General features: G+C 36.1%; 1 protein-coding gene across 2 annotated transcripts in view; it reads left to right on the top strand.

Annotated features, from left to right (window-relative positions):
• The window catches only part of dhrsx (dehydrogenase/reductase (SDR family) X-linked), a 107,559-nt gene that overhangs the window by 71,141 nt on the left and 18,839 nt on the right, over window positions 1–17,579 (top strand). For both annotated transcript variants that reach the window (XM_056458247.1, XM_056458237.1), the window contains exons 5-6: window positions 1,327–1,534; window positions 15,281–15,488. In XM_056458247.1, the coding sequence (XP_056314222.1) occupies window positions 1,327–1,534; window positions 15,281–15,488 (416 nt within the window). The remainder of the gene's footprint in view (window positions 1–1,326; window positions 1,535–15,280; window positions 15,489–17,579) is intronic.

The following is a 17,579-nucleotide window of genomic DNA, read 5'->3' as shown; positions in this document are numbered from 1 at the left end:
AACTGCTTATCACTGCAAATCTCATGATGTAGCGTGTTGTTAGGGCACGAAGTTACAATGGAACCTGCTCACCTAATGTTTACATTCATAATATTTATATTATTTGCTAATTAATCACCTCATGTGGAACTCTGAATCTGTGTCTCATTTTGGAGTCTGCTACTGTCCACCGGAAGTTGCATTTCTGTCACGGACACATACTTGGAGAACCTTCCTGCCTGAATGAATGAAATACGCTGTTTTCCATGAAGGGTCCACCCGGGGTGCTGAAATATGATTGGTTAACTGGCAGTGGGCGGGTTAAAAGAAGCAAAATAAATACAGCACATAACTCCCATTTTCAATGCAGAATTCAGCATTTTTTTTCAGATAAACAAGTATATTTGAAAACATACTATGGTATTTTTATGCTTTAGAAGAGTTACATACAGCACCTTTAAATAGAACTATGATAAAATACTGCAGTTTTTATAGGTTTAAGCTATACATTTAGGATTTTTTTTATTATGAGTTCCAATAAATACAAATTTTTACCAAAATGTATTCTCGTTGTACTAACACAGTCAAACTGATCACAAAAATATAAATAAAGAAAAAGATACAAGTATTTATACGAAGAAAAAAAAGTTTAATGTTCATTTAATATTCTCCAGACATTGTTATAATCCTGATGACTGTTTTCTGCTGTGAACTGAGCTGTAATTCTGTTAAGAGCAAAATAATGATGAAACACGTTTTTAGGAGCAGAAGCTTATTCCCGCATGAATGCTGGAGCTCAGTCTCGGTCAAGGTTTTAAACTAGATTACATCCGTTTAATATTGCGATCCACCAACTTTAATTATCTTGTGGCCGTTCCTTTTCAAAGACATAGAAATGCCTTTTTGTACAAGGATGACGCATGACGATTTTATACATCTTTTCATCTGCGACTTGATTTCTCCTCAGCAAGAACATGAATTAAGAAGAATGCGGTACATTAAGAACATTGGTGGAGGAAATGGTTCTACTGGTAGCTCAGTTTCATATAAAAGCATCTCTGACATCCTTCTGCCTGTGTTTTAAAAGCTGTCAAAAAAAAAGATGCAAATCTATAAACCAGCAATACCTAATCCACGGTATTTAGAGCTCTGCATGTGGCACCGTGTTCTCAGAGCGCTTGATGATCATTGCTTTTCAAACCAGAGGAAAGAGTGACTCAGAACTGATGCATGAGTTGTTTTTTAGGTGTGAATACTTGATCAGGCCTTGCAGGATTGATCCTGGTGTCCTGCAATATCCTGTTTGTTCATAATATACCAGCAATGATGCTTCCTTTGTGTCTGCAGCTGGTGTTATGCTTGTTCCAGAGAGGAGAACAGAGGATGGATTTGAGCTACACTTTGGGCTAAACTACCTGGGCCATTTCCTGTTAACCAACCAATTGCTGGGTGCGCTGAGGAAGACTGGCAAACCTGGCAAATGTTCCCGGATAGTTATTATGTCTTCAGCTACCCACTATGGAGGGAGATTAACTCTGGATGACTTGCAGGGAAGGTTAGAAGCTTTTATTGTTTGAATTATAATTGAGAGTCTTTTCTTGCCTCAAGCCTTTTTTAGTGAATGAAAAGGACGAGGTGAATCTTGAAGACAAAGATTTAATCTTCACAAATGAAGTGTCGAGGCCGCTGCTGAATACATAGAGGTAAATGTGAAAGATGTCCAGCTGTGCGTGTTCTATGCTTTTTAGTGTAGTTTTATTTTTGTGTGACTTATACAAAAATCATACAAAATATACAATGTACAAAACAAAAACTCTATTCAGATTACTTACTGTTAAATCAAAGTAGGTTAATATTCTGTATAAACAGTGGTTTTCATTATTTTATTATTTTGAGGTCCTCCGTTTTCCACAACAATAACAAATTGTTCTAGTGGTTTGTGATTCATTGGAAAGCAATTCAGGACAGAAACATTTCATAGTAGTTTTTCTCACATCACAAAATGTGTCTTATAATTATTTGTAAGATTATATTTGTTTAAATGACTTTTTAAAATGTTGTTTCCTCATGTATCGGTCAAAGGTAAGACATCCTACGCATGTTAAATCAGACCCCCTAGTTTTTCACGATTCCGCGTTCAATGCAATTAATTGTTTTACATGACTTATAGACGTTGCATGTGCAGTGCACGTGATGTATTTGAATGTCTCTCAAAAAATGACATCTCACCTGCGCCTTTACAATCGTAACATTACATGAGAACGGGGTAAAATGTTTTGCAGCCTGTGCAGTAAGCAGACGCGGATGAAGCATGAGTGATTTACATGTGAAGTCAATGCAAAGATTGAATTAGACATTGTGTGGTGCGAATTAGGCATTTTGTGCGTTTGACGTGATTCAGACTGTTAAAAAAGTTTGAGCAAACATTTACCAAACCAAGCAGTGGAACAGACAGAAAAGCAAGCAGTTTACAATGATGGAAATTGGTTCAAAGATGATGGCCACTGGACATGACCGAAATGAAGGACATTATTTGTGCTTTACATTACATGGCTGGTATTAGGGTGTGCGAAAAATCAATAAATTATTTTGTTTAACTCTTATCCTGCCATTGACAAGAGAAAACACTTCTCTGCCATTGACGGTATTAGGGCAATCTGTGTTTTGGGTGTATTACGGTAGAGGAAGCCCTAATGCATGTGCTGAGTGAAGTATTATGTCAGATGCTCCAGGGAGTGAAATCTAGTGGATTGGGAGTGAAAGTAAGATTGTGGACAAAAATAAGAGTTATACAACCTTTCTTTGGTTTAATCCCTACCGTTTTAGATCTGTTTTAGATCTCGTCTTGACAAGAGACGAAAATAAACAAGCTTTATTTTTATGATTTATGTTATTGTCATTGTGTCAGATTTCACAACTAAATTATATATATATATATATATATATATATATATATATATATATGGTATATATATATATATATATATATGGTATATATATATGGTATATATATATGGTATATATATATATATATATATATATATATATATATATATATATATATATATATATATATATATATATATATATATATATATATATATATATACCATATTTCCAGGCTTCCTGGAAACCTTCTTTGCCAGATCCCATCATTGCAGTCAACTCTGCGTCCCAATTTCACTGACATATGCGGTGTGCCACTGGGCAAACTAGTAACAGTGGAAAAACCAGCTGGTAGTGCGAAAAGAAATAGAAGCCGTCCGCGGCATCATACCGCCATGTAACATTTGTTTGAAAGACACAATGCAGCCATACGTACCTCTGGATGTATAATTTATGCTCTCCAGAAATGTATACGGGGCTACATATTCACAATGAGCCTGTGTTGGTTTTATGCATATTTTGGACTATGGGGGTCGTCATTATTTTTGATAAGGTCAAACGTATGCACCCCTACTTGCAATGTATGGGCGGTTCTCATTATCCTTCCACTTCCATTAAAAGAATGGAAAAATAATCGAAGGGTATTTTAAAGGGGGTAATCGAAAACAAGATTATTTTACTTTATTATACTTTTCTAACAGGGTTGTGCTTATTCTATTAATGAGTTATGGGTGTGTTCTGAACAAAACATGCTTTAAACCAAACAAAGTCTCATCTCCCATTCCCTTTAAGAGTCAGTCGCGTCTCGCCATGGCGCATTTGTATTTACATGGTGGACTTTGTAAGTGGAAAAACTGAAGGCTTCACTAGTGAGAAAAAAGTTAAACAAACCATCTGCAGAGCAAGGATAAAGAATGAGCCTCCTCCATTCTGCCTCTTTACCTTCTGTTTAGTTTACCTTTATTCTTTACTCCTTTACTTTTGTGGATAAAAAACACACTCCACTGCATGTATGCACTCCACTGAAGACATCCATTAGCCTACATATTTAATTTAGTTTGTTAAGCACAAACACTTGTTTCAAAAGTATTTCTGAATTCAGTTTCTGAATTTCCTATCAAATGAATAACTGAACAATAATAACGAAATGTGGTAAAAACTATAATTATTATATAGTTATATCCAAACACAAATCCTATTATTTTGCCCCATAAGGTGAAACATCTACAAAAGACTGGTGGACAAATCTAAACTTGTTTTTATTAAAACCTATATAAATATTCATATAATAAATAATACTTCTAATAATAGTAATAACATTATACAACTGCAAATTGTTGTGAATAAACTGAAAAAAGCACCCCGAGAAGGCATTGAGGCAGTGGTTTTTATATTTATGTAGAAAATACTAATTTTTGTAACATTTTAATCCTTAATTTTTTTCATATGTAAAGATATTTGTGTATTGTTGTACATCCACAAAGTTGTGCAAATTGATTTGCTATTTAAACAACGTGGCACAAAACATGAAAATTAGGGTTGTGCTGGTCTGAAAATATCAACAAGGCACAGCAAACTTTTTTTTGCAATGTTTAGAAATATATTCCTTTACTGTTTATATATATATATATATATATATATATATATATATATATATATATATATATATATATATATATATATATATATATATATATATATATATATATATATATATATATATACACACACACACACACACACACAGTTGAAGTCAGAATACTTAACATATTATATATATTAACATATCAACATATTAAATTTTTTTTTTCTTTTTTAAATATTTCCCAAATGATGTTTAACAGAGCAAAGAAATTTTCACAGTATATCTGATAATAATATTTTTTCTTCTGGAGAAAGTTTTATTTGTTTTATTTCAGCTAGAATAAAAACAGTTTTTAAATTTTTTGAAACCATTTTAAGGTCAAAATTATTGTCCCCTTTAAGCAATTTTTTTTTCGATAGTCTACAGAACAAACCATCGTTAATCAATAACTTGCCTAATTACCCTAACCTGCCTAGTTAACCTAATTAACCTAGTTAAGCCTTTAAATGTCACTTTAAGCTGTACAGTAGTGTCTTGAAAAATATCTAGTCAAATATTTTTTACTGTCATCATGGCAAAGATAAAATAAATCAATCAGTTATTAGAAATCAGTTATTAAAACTATTATGTTTAGAAAAAAATAAATAAACAGGGGGACTAATAATTCTGACTTCAACTGTATATATATATATATATATATATATATATATATATATATATATATATATATATATATATATATATATATATATATATATATATATATATATATATATATATGAATATTAGTGCTGGGCCATTATCAGCTTTATCGTGCTGCTGGGTCTATTCTACGCAAGCTATAATAACTTTCACCTTGATATTTTAGCGCAGATGTATACCTGACCTGTGAGCCTGCAGTTTGGCAGTTTCACTTTAACTCATGAACATTTCATTCATCCTCCATGACAAACTGGGGTATTAGACGCAAAGAAGGAGCAAGGACTGGTGAGAGTGTTATAGAATGTAATAACGCTCGCCAAACATAAAGACAGACAGACAGACCGACCGACCAACCGACCGTCATTTGTGTTCAGAACAGAACAGAACTCTCATGCAATTAGAACATTTTGAGGTTGAGTAAATGATGGAAGCATTTTCATTTAGCATTAGCTATAAACTAACCCCTAAATATTGGTGAATCTCTAATATTTTATTTTACTAAAAGCAAGAACATTTCCCTGTCCAAAATTAATCATAGACCGTAATACAGATTTATCCATCCTGTTTACACCTGCTTTACCTCTCAATATAATGCTACTATTGTACCCTATTTTTTTTCCTCACGTCCATTTTTATTGCTTTTCAGTCTTGAGAGTCCTCAACCGTTACTGCAGTCATGCACTGCAGAGGCTCTCTATGGCTCAAGGACACAGTCACTATAACATGCAGCGTGATTCAGAGCTCCATGTGTGTATTGATTGACTGAATGCTGCAAAGCCTCCTGGGAGGCAGAATGGGCCAGTTATGAGTGTTACAATAAATACTGACAAACAACAAATATAATACAACAAACAAGGTGCCTGCCTGTGACTGCTGATGGCTTCTCGTCACGCTGTATGTTAAGTGTGTGTGTGGGGGGGGGCTTCATGCTGTGGTTTGGCACAGAAGATTCCTAATAAATATGTCCTTCAAGGTGAGAGAGAGAGAGGACGGGGTGGGCGCAAAGACATCTGCTGGTATAAATAACGGATAAATGAGTCAGCTGAAAGATTAGACATGGATTCTTCATTCTAGGGCATTCTAGGACTTCCAGAGTTGCATAAAATTGCAAGATTTTGAGTAGATTTTTGCTTTGTTGTTGGAAGGGTCACTGTCTCCTTTAGATGCCTCTCGGCTCATTTGACGCTGAGATGACATATACTTAAGCAGTTTAGGTGATATTAAAATTACAATGTTGTCGAGCATATTCTTTTAAAAGTTAAATGTTAATATTGACCTTATTCTGTCATGTGAGAGAGGATGCAGCCATTGGAATCTTATTGGCTCAAATCTTCCAGGTCTTATTCACTTGCACTAATTTTTTGCTTTAAAAGCAGCTTGTTATGCTGCTTGATGTTGCAAACTTGTATTTTCTTATTATATTATATTATTATTATGATTTTTTTAATCTTTGTAAGGCAAGTAGTTTGACCATTTCTGGTCGTTTGTTATTCCAAGTCATTTCCCTCGTAGAGAAGTAAATCAAAATTTTAAAACATTTGCAGTAAAAAGCATATTTCACATTGCAGAATAAGTCCAATGCACTATGTAAATGAGTCGGTATGTTTAAATGGTAAGATATTCCTTCTCCTCCTTCTCAAAGTCCATTTAAAGCCTCATTCAGACTAGCAGCGACTGTGTAGCTGCCTGTCGCTCTGGGTGGTGACCTGCTGCAAACGCTGGTCTGTGTAGGTATTAACAGCACAAATACATGCTACCTGTTATAGGAGAACCTCTTCTTAATGTTATCAACTCTTTATCTTTAGGCCATGTTGCAAATCCTTACAAGCTAGCTGTTATTAAGCCTATTATTAAGAAACCGCAACTGGACCCCAGCAACTTAACTAATTATAGGCCTATTTCAAATCTTCCATTTATGTCTAAAATACTAGAAAAAGTTGTTTCTGCATAACTATGCTCCTTTCTGCAGACCAACAATGTTTTTGAAGTGTTTCAGTCAGGTTTCAGGGCTCATCACAGTACAGAAACTGCATTAGTGAAAATAAACAACAATTTACTCTTAGCTGCTGACCAAGGGTGCATCTCGCTATTAGTTTTACTCGATCTTAGTGTGGCATTTGACACCATTGACCACAATATCGCTTAAATTCTACAGTTGTCCAGGGACGGGCCCTATATGGTTTAAGTCATACTTAGCTGAACGTTACCAGCTTGTGAATATTATTGAACAGCCTTCACAAGTCAGCCCAGTAAAGTATGGGGTGCCTCAAGGATCAGTTTTAGGCCCTTTGCTGTTTACAATATACATGGATCAGCTTTCACTGCTATGCAGAGGATACTCAATTATATATTTCAACTAAACCTGAGGAGATGTCTAAACTGTCTAAGCTAACTGAGTGTATTAAAGATGTTAAAGACTGGATGATCAACAATTTTCTTCTCTTAAACTCAGACAAAACAGAATTATTACTTATTGGGCCTAAATCCTGTACACAGAAGATCTCGCAACTCAATCTACAATTAGAGTGATACAAAGTTAGCGCTAGCTCTACTATAAAAGATCTGGGTGTCAAATTAGACAGCAATTTAACTTTTGAAAATCATATATCCCATGACACAAAAACTGCCTTCTTTCATCTGAGATATCGCTAAGTTACGAAGTATGCTATCCATCTCAGATGCAGAAAAGCTAGTTAATGCTTTTATGACTTCTAGGCAGCACTACTGCAATGCTCTGTTTGCTGGCTGCCCAGCATCCTCTATTAACAAACTTCAATTAGCACAAAATGCAGCTGCCAGAGTTCTTACCAGGTCTAGAAAATTTGATCACATCACCCCCATTTTATTCTCCTCACACTGGCTGCCTGTTAAGTTTGTTTCATATTGAATTTAAAATATTGCTTCTTCCATAAAAAGCTTTAAATAATCTAGCTCCCATTTATCTAACCAACCTTCTGTCTCGCTACAATCCAACCCTCTCTTTAAGATCTCAAAACTTCTAGTAGTGCCTAGAATAGCAAAGTCGAGTAAAGGAGGTAGAGCCTTCTCATTTATGGCTCCTAAACTCTGGAATAACCTTCCTGATAACGTCCGAGGCTCAGACACACTCTCCCAATTCAAAACTAGATTAAAAACCTATCTGTTTAGCAAAGCATACACTCAGTGCATCACTTAGCGGGTTTCCACACAGGTTTCTGCATCTTGTTTATATACACTGTAAACAGCAGCCACGCTAATTATTCTATTTATTCTCCATTTCCACCTGGGGATACTATTCCCGAGGCCCTCAGACTATGCAGAGTCTCTGATTCGATCCAAGACCAACAACGAGATGATCCCAAGGTGTCCATATCCTGAGCAGCTACTTTGGTGGTCATGGAGGAGTGGAGAACATGTTCCTGTGATGCGCCAGGTACAGACGAGTCTTCGCTAAGGCCAGCTTCCAGCCTCCGCCGCTGAGACTGCAGCTCTGCACAAGATGTTTAGTCAGCGGAGAAATTAAAATGGTCGTGCCCAACTGAGTCTGGTCTCTCAAGGGTTTTTTTCTTCACTTCGCCAATTAGTGAAGTTTTTTTTTCCCTCTCCGCTGTCGCCACTGGCTTGCATGGTTTGGGGTCTGTAGAGCTGCGCATCGTTGGATTTGCTCTTCAGTATTTGGACTCGCAGTAGTGATTTTTAAACCACACTGAACTGAGCTAAACTGAACTGAGCTAAACTGAACTGAACTTAAACACTACAAACTGAACTATACTGTTCCAATTTACTATGACCTTTTATGTGAAGCTGCTTTGACACAGTCTACATTGTAAAAGCCCTATACAAATAAAGGTGAATTTACATTTACATTTACATTTAGTCATTTAGCAGACGCTTTTATCCAAAGCGACTTACAAATGAGGACAAGGAAGCAATTTACACAACTATAAGAGCAGCAGTGAACAAGTGCTATAGACAAGTTTCAGGTGTGTAAAGTCTAAGAAGCAAAGCATTAGTAAAAATTTTTTTTTTTTTTTTTTTTTTTTTGAGAGAGAGAGAGATAGAGAGAGAGGGCACAGTTAGTGGTATAGCCAGAGAGCCAGTTGCAGATTAGGAAGGAAAGTGGAGACTAAACAGTTGAGTTTTTAGTCGTTTCTTGAAGACAGCAAGTGACTCGGCTGTTCTGATGTAGTTAGGGAGTTCATTCCACCAACTGGGCAGATTGAATGTGAGAGTTCGGGAAAGTGATTTCGTCCCTCTTTGGGATGGAACAACGAGGCGACGTTCATTCACAGAACGCAAGTTTCTGGAGGGCACATATATCTGCAGAAGTGAGAGCAGATATGAAGGAGCAAAGCTAGAGGTCACTTTGTAAGCAAACATCAGAGCTTTGAATTTGATGCGGGCAGCAACTGGCAGCCAGTGCAAACGGGTGAGTAGCAGAGTGACATGTGCTCTTTTGGGTTCATCAAAGACCACGCGTGCTGCTGCGTTCTGAAGCAGCTGAAGAGGTTTGATAGAACTAGCTGGTAGCCCGGCTAGCAGAGAGTTGCAATAGTCCAGTTTGGAGAGAACAAGAGCTTGAACAATGAGTTGAGCTGTATGTTCAGATAGGAAGGGTCGGACCTTTCTGATGTTGTAGAGTGCGAATCTGTAAGATCGAGCAGTTCTAGAAATGTGGTCAGAGAAGTTCAGTTGGTCATCAATCGTTACTCCAAGGCTTTTTACCATTTTCTATGCAGTGATGGTTGCTCCATCCATCTGGATTGAAAAGTTATGGTGAAGAGTCGGGTTGGCAGAAACTTCAAGCATTTCCGTTTTCGTGAGGTTAAGCTGGAGATGATGATCTTTCATCCAGTGTGAAATGTCTGACAGGCAGGCTGAAATGCGAGCTGGAACCGAGGGATCATGAGGGTGAAAAGAGAGGTATAGCTGGGTGTCATCAGCATAGCAGTGGTTGGAAAAACCATGTTTCTGGATGACTGTTCCTAAAGATGCCGTGTAGATAGAGAAGAGAAGTGGCCCAAGAACAGAGCCCTGAGGTACCCCAGTGTTTAAATGCTGTAGGTTGGACACCTCTCCCCTCCACGACACCCTGAATGACCTGTCCGAGAGGTAAGAACTGAACTATTGAATAACAGTGCCTGCGACGCCCAGTGACTCAAGCGTAGATAGCAGGATCTGGTGGTTTACAGTGTCAAAAGCAGCTGATAAATCCAGCAAGATGAGGACAGATGATTTAGAGTCTGCTTTAGCCAGTCTGAGATCCTCCACGACCGAGAGCAGGGCAGTTTCAGTTGAGTGGCCTTTCTTAAAGCCAGATTGCTTGTTGTCCATGAGGTTGTTTTGAGTAAGAAAGTCTAGGAGTTGATTGAACACTACTTTCTCCAAAATCCTGGCCATTAATGGAAGCAGGGATACCGGTCGGTAGTTTTCAAGTAGCGTTTGATCCAGGTTGGGTTTCTTTAGCAGTGGGGTTACCCTAGCCTGCTTAAATGAAGTAGGGAATAGACCAGAGTCAAGAGATGTGTTAATTATGTGAGTCAGTGTTGGTATGACTGCAGGAGAAATGGCTTGCAAGAGATGAGAGGGAATGGGATCAAGCGGACAGGTGGTTGCATGGCTTGATAGCACGAGATTGGACACCTCAGACTCAGAGAGCTGGGAAAAAGAGGTGAGTGTGTGTGGTGTTGGTGGTGTATCTTGCGTGTTTGTTGTAGGTGCAGCAAATTGAGCACTGATTTTTGCAGTTTTGGTGCAAAAGAATGTAGCAAAGTCATCAGTAGTGAGTGTGGAGGATGCTGGTAAAGGAGGAGGATAGAGGAGGGAGGAAAATGTTTTAAAAAGCAAGCAAGGATTGGTGGCACTGTTGACTTTCTGACGGAAGTATGTCTGCTTTGCAGAAGTAACCTCAGTCGAGAAAGAAGACAGAAGAGTTTGGTATGTTATGAGCTGTTCAGGATTTTTAGTTTTTTGCCAACTTCTCTCAGCAGCCCGAAGTTTTGAGCGATGCTCACGGAGAACATCAGAGAGCCAGGGTGCAGGAGGACTGGCCCGGGTTGGTCTGGATGTAAGAGGGCATAGTCTGTTTAGACATGATGTTAGCATGGAGCAGAGTGTATCAGTGGCACTGTTCGTATCAAGTGCAGAGAGTTTGCAAGATGGAGGAAGAGAGTTAGAAACAATGGTGGATAGTCTATTGGGAGAGAGAGAGCGTAGGTTTCTGCGAAAGGCAACTAGAGTTGGAGTGTGTGGCGGCTCAGGAGTAATGTGGATGTTGAGAGAGAGAAGGAAATGATCTGATGTTTGTAGTGGAGTTACTAGTGTTTGATCAGCGAGGCAATGTCGAGTGTAAATAAGGTCTAGTTGATTACCTGATTTGTGAGTAGCAGAAGTAGGTGCTCTTTTGAGGTCGAAAGATGCAAGCAGAATCTGGAAGTCAGCAGCTTGAGGTCTTTCAATGTGGATGTTGAAGTCACCTAGCACCAACAAGGGAGTGTCATAATCAGAAAAAGATGAGAGAAGAACATCCAGTTCATCTAAGAAGTGACCTAATGTACCCGGTGGGCGGTAGATGACAACCACATTTATGCAGAAGGGGTGGATAATGGTGACTGCATGGAATTCAAAAGAGCTGATTTTTGGCAGGGACGGTCTCTGAGTGAATTTCCATTCTTTGGAAATCAGTAGTCCAGTCCCACCCCCTCTCCCTGTCTGACGAGGAGTGTGGGAAAGAGAGAAATTAGTAGAAAGAGCTGCATGTGTAGCAGTGTCCTCCGGTCTCAACCAGCTTTCAGTTAGAGCCATGAGACTAAAGTCAGAATGAGTGGCTATGGAGGTAATAAAATCTGCTTTGTTAACAGCAGATTGACTATTCCAGAGGCCCACAGAGAGAGAGAGTTATGAAATAGAGGATACATGAATTGATCGAAGGTTGTGAGGGTTGCGCCTGCAGCATACCTCCCGTGCTCTGCGAGTGTTAGTAACAACAGGAATTAGTAAACACATAATAAGAGTGCAAGGAAAACAATAATGAGTGCAGAGATAACGTAAAACAATAAAGTAATAAAAAGTACTCAAGTGCTTTGTCGGTGTCTTTGCTCGGTGGAGTCGCGCAGGTAGAGTCGATGGTCTTTACCCTCGTCGGTCTTAGTCGCGCAGGTAGAGTCGATGGTCTTTTGGTTTTTAATTTAATTGAATACTACTGGCCTCTGAGACTTAGCGAGCTGAGAGAGAATCTTGTGAGCTCTTCTAGTGCTCCTATCAGCTGTCGTTTAAGAAAGTCTGTCTTCATTTGCATAAAGTTTAAGGATTCTCAACTTTGTTGCGTCACTCGACATGCCCACCTGGTCGCCAACGGTCACTGTCACTCGCATAGATGGAGGTCACCGGAACTTGCTCGCTCTCTGTTGAAATGAAAGATTGTTTGTCGCTCTGCTGCTGCAAGTCGCTTGTAGTGTGAATGAGGCTTAAGACAAGTCATTTCACTCAGTGCCCATCTTTGAAACACCTCTCAGGCAGTATGCTTGGGCATTCTGTCTGAATGGGGAAGTATAAAATTCTCCAAAACTGTTTGCTAAGCTTACAAATGAATTTCACATTAGGAATCACCAATAAAATTAAACATCAACAGTTTTTTGGTTTCATTTCTAAACATCCAAATCACACAAAATCTGCAGAAACTCACGTCTGGTCTGAGCCCCTCCCCAGGAGTATCATCATTTTGTACTAGAAGGCAGGATTTATTCACCATATAGCGAGCAATGATTGGCTCCTGTACTAGTGGGAGGGGCTTTATTCACCATATTGATTGTTACACTTTTCCCCATTCAAAAAGATACAAGTATGTCTTGTGGATTCAATAGTCTTTGTACTTCTTCTTGTACTGCTTCTTCTGCTTCTTCCTTATCAGAGTGTTTAAAGATCTAGCTGTTCAAGGGCTGCATGTGCAAAACTAAAACCTGGCACAAAACATGTTTGCCTTTTGGGTTCAATGTATTGTCGTGCATGTCCCTCTCAAAATAAATACATTCAAATGATCATGAAAAAATTAGGACACCCAAATCAAGTCAAATCAAACACTTTTATTGTCACATTATCAGCAGCACCTGTGCTGTTATGAGTAAAAAGCTTAGGTGCTGGCTCTAGACAGTGCAAAATACAGACAGTGCAAAATACAACAACATACAACAGCATAGTCCCAAAAAAACAGGACATTGTAAAGTTGTCAGTGTTGACAGCAATATTTACAATGAATAGGTGTGCACATAGCTGTAGGAAGTATTGTTTTAAGTATGGATTGGTTAAAGTTCAGTGCATGCTACATATTGATGGTGTGCAGTGATGGGTGTGGAAGAGTTTGTGTTGGGTGTGTTGTGTTCATCAGCCTGATAGTCTGAGGGAAAAAAAACTTTCCTTCAGTCAGCTGGTGCATGATCGGATACTGCGGAACCATCTGGCTAAGGGTAGCAGAGAGAAAAGTCTATGGCTTGGGTGGCTCAATGAAATTTTCATTTCTCCTCATCATTATTTGATGTTTTGTGGGAATTTGGAAAACAAAACCTGCAGTTGAAGTCATAATTATTAGCCCCCGATGATTATAATTATTATTTTTTATAATTCCCAAATGGTGTTTAACAGAGAAAGAAAATTTTCACAGTATGTCTGATAATATTTTTTTCTCCTGGAGAAAGTCTTATTTGTTTATTTCGGCTAGAATAAAAGCAGTTTTTAATTTTTCAAAACCATTTTAAGGTAAAAATTATTAGCCCCTTTAAGCTATATTTTTTCGATAGTCTACAAAACAAACCATCGTTACACAATGGCTTGCCTAATTACCCTGACCTGCCTAGTTAACCTAATTAACCTAGTTAAGCCTTTAAATGTCACTTTAAGCTGTATAGAAGTGTCTTGAAAAATGTCTAGTCAAATATTATTTACTGTCATCATGGCAAAGATAAAATAATCAGTTATTACAGAGTTATTACAACTATTATGTTTAGAAATGTGTTGAAAAAATCTTCTCTCCACTAAACAGAAATTGGGGGAAAAATAAACAGGGGGGGCTAATAATTCAGGGGGTCTAATAATTCTGATTTCAACTGTATATGAATAACAATATATAGCATTAACAAAAAAAAAAAATCGGAAACTGCTAATCAAATGCCTGAACTGAACATCTACAGAAGTTTTAGTTTTGAGCTTCCAGGTGTTTGTTGACACAATGCCTGTCTGACAGCTAAAGCTTAGCCAAAATTGGGTCATGCAACAAAACAATGATCCCAAGCACAACAGCAAATCTAACACAAAACAGCTGCAAAAGAAACCACTATAAATAATCAAAGTCCATTCTTCATTCTGACAAATAATGTGACAAGATCTGTGCAAAAAAAACTCCAGAGATCTTCCTGAATGATCTGAAAGACTGAGCGGGCCATACAGAATATGATAAGTAATTACTGCTAAAATGCTGTCATGTGATGTTGTTCATCTGAGGTTTTATCTTTTCACAGTTTTTTTACAATTGTTTTGCCACAAATTTCAGAACTCTGGTGTCAATTTTCAAAACTCTAGACACAAAATTCACAACCATTGCCAAAACTGCACTTTTTTGTATACATGGCATTTTAAGTATACACTTTATTCAATAATTTCAAAAAACATAATGAACAAAAAATTGACTTGTAAAATATTGATCCCATTTCAAAAAACAACTCAAACATTACATTTGAGATAATTGTGTATTCATTTAATTACCACGATGTAAATATCAACTGATACAAGCGATCAAAATAATAAGTAACTGTTGCATTACTCTTGATACATAGCTTTATGGAAACTGATGCACAATATTACATATTTAGATGATGAAAGTTTCAGGATAGATCAAATGACATCAGTTACCACAGAAGGTGACCCAACTGGAATACATTATAGATTTCATTCTTATTCCATATTTATGGTTTCTTTGTTCCACGTACCACTTTTACAGACATTGTTTTCTTTTTTAACATTGAATTCAAAGAGTGAAAAAGTAGAAAGAAGATTGTTTCCACAGGTGGTTCTTACCGTAGTGGGTTTGCAAACACAAACTGCACATTTATTGTCATTGACACCAGAATTCTTTTCTCCCATGTTGTCTCTGTTCCTCAGGTTATGCTATAGTTCCCATGCTGCATACGCTCAGAGTAAGCTGGCCCTGCTACTGCTCTCCTACCACCTGCAGGAGCAGTTGCTGGTCCGAGGAGACCCCGTGACGGTGAATGCGGTGGACCCCGGCATGGTGGACACGGCCCTGTATGACAATCTGTGCAGCCCGGCCCAGGTGGCCAAGAAGCCTTTCGCTAAACTGCTCTTCAGGGTAAGGCATTTCACATAGCCCTCTGTAAACCTCATTAGTCAGATTTACTGGAGGATAATAATTGCCTGGACATATTTGGGATGTCTTGTTTCATTTAAATAACTTGTCAAACTTTGAAAAGTCAGCCAGACTAGGACTGAGTCACCGGTGTGATGCTTTATTCAGACATCTGTCTTTGCATGCTTGGCAGAAAGTTCTTAAGGAGGGCTTCTGGTTCGCTCAGTGTTTTGGTGAATTTTTTGTATATATATATATATATATATATATATATATATATATATATATATATATATATATATATATATATATATATATATATATATATATATATATATATATATATATATTCTCTAAAAATAAATAAAACCACCAGAAACTAAATCACCATTAATTCAGCATAAATCAAACATACACATAAAGACATATATGAGCAGTATTGCCACTATCATACGCTATGATTACAGATGCATTTATTCAGGATTATAACACATAATGGAGTAAAACAGTTCTGTCTGATCAAATATAGTCATTAGATATACCCAAAATAATTATATGTCATGTTAAACCACTATAGAGACATGAATCAGAATAGATTTTCCAGGAGGCAATATCTAAACCACATAATTTATTATTTTAATTGTACAAATTACCTGCCTAATAGCCTAAAACTCATAAAAAACACATTATCTGGACCAACAGTAATTAGAAAACTATATCTACATATGATTTATTGAAGTTCATTTATTTTTTGTTGTTTTAATTTTTATATATATTTTTCTAATATATATATATATATATATATATATATATATATATATATATATATATATATATATATATATATATATATATATATATATATATATATATATATATATATATATATTCGAAAAAATATAAAAACTAAAACAGCAAAAATAAATGAACTACAATGAAACATGTGTAGATATAGTTTATGTATGTGTATATATGTATATATATATATATATATATATATATATATATATATATATATATATATATGTATATATATATATATATATATATATATATATATATATATATATATATATATATATATATATATATATATATATATATACATATATATATATATATATATATATACATATATATATATATATATACATATATATATATATATATATATATACAAATATATATATATACATACATATATATATATACATACATATATATATATATATATATATATATATACATATATATATATACATATATATATATACATATATATATATATACACATATATATATATACATACATATATATATATATATATATATATATATATATATATATATATATATATATATATATACATACATATATATATATATATATATACATACATATATATATATATATATATATATATATATATATATATATATATATATATATATATATATATATATATATATATATATATATATATATATATATATATATATATATATATATTAGGGGTGGGCGATATGACCTAAAATTAATATCACGGTATTTTTCATCTTTTGAACGGTGACGGTATAATATCATGGTATTACTTTCAATAGCAAAATAATATACATCTCAAGGAAGAACGGACAAAAGAAAGTCTCACTTCTATCACTCTTTAAAAGTTTTGGTTTGGTTTGGGTCATTGTAAATGCTCAGTCTCGTTATGAGCTGATCTTCATTTTTCTGTGTTGGTGGAATAAAGCAGGCGAGTCAGCCGCACCAATTTATGAGCAGGATTCTCGCGATGACCACCAGCGCAATTCCGCTCTTTGTTATGAGCCGTAGTTTCAGTGTAAACTTAGTAAAGGTGAGTTTCTTTGGCGATGATGTGTACAGTGTTAGATTTTATATTTAGCGGACATTTGCGCTGAACACGCGGTGAATGCAACGCATCGAGATTCAGTCACCTTCTCCGAAAACACTCGATTGATCTCAGCTGGCGGATCAACATTTACCTCATGTCATGATCGCTGTCATCTGCGCCATTATTATTATTATAACTTTAGGTGAGGTTTGCAAACCTGTGCACTTTTCACTCTTCAGCCGTT

Source organism: Danio aesculapii, chromosome 1 (assembly GCF_903798145.1).
Source record: "Danio aesculapii chromosome 1, fDanAes4.1, whole genome shotgun sequence".
Classification (NCBI taxonomy): domain Eukaryota; kingdom Metazoa; phylum Chordata; class Actinopteri; order Cypriniformes; family Danionidae; genus Danio; species Danio aesculapii.
The sequence above is the reverse complement of the archived record's forward strand: the minus strand, read 5'-3'. Positions and strand labels throughout refer to the sequence as shown.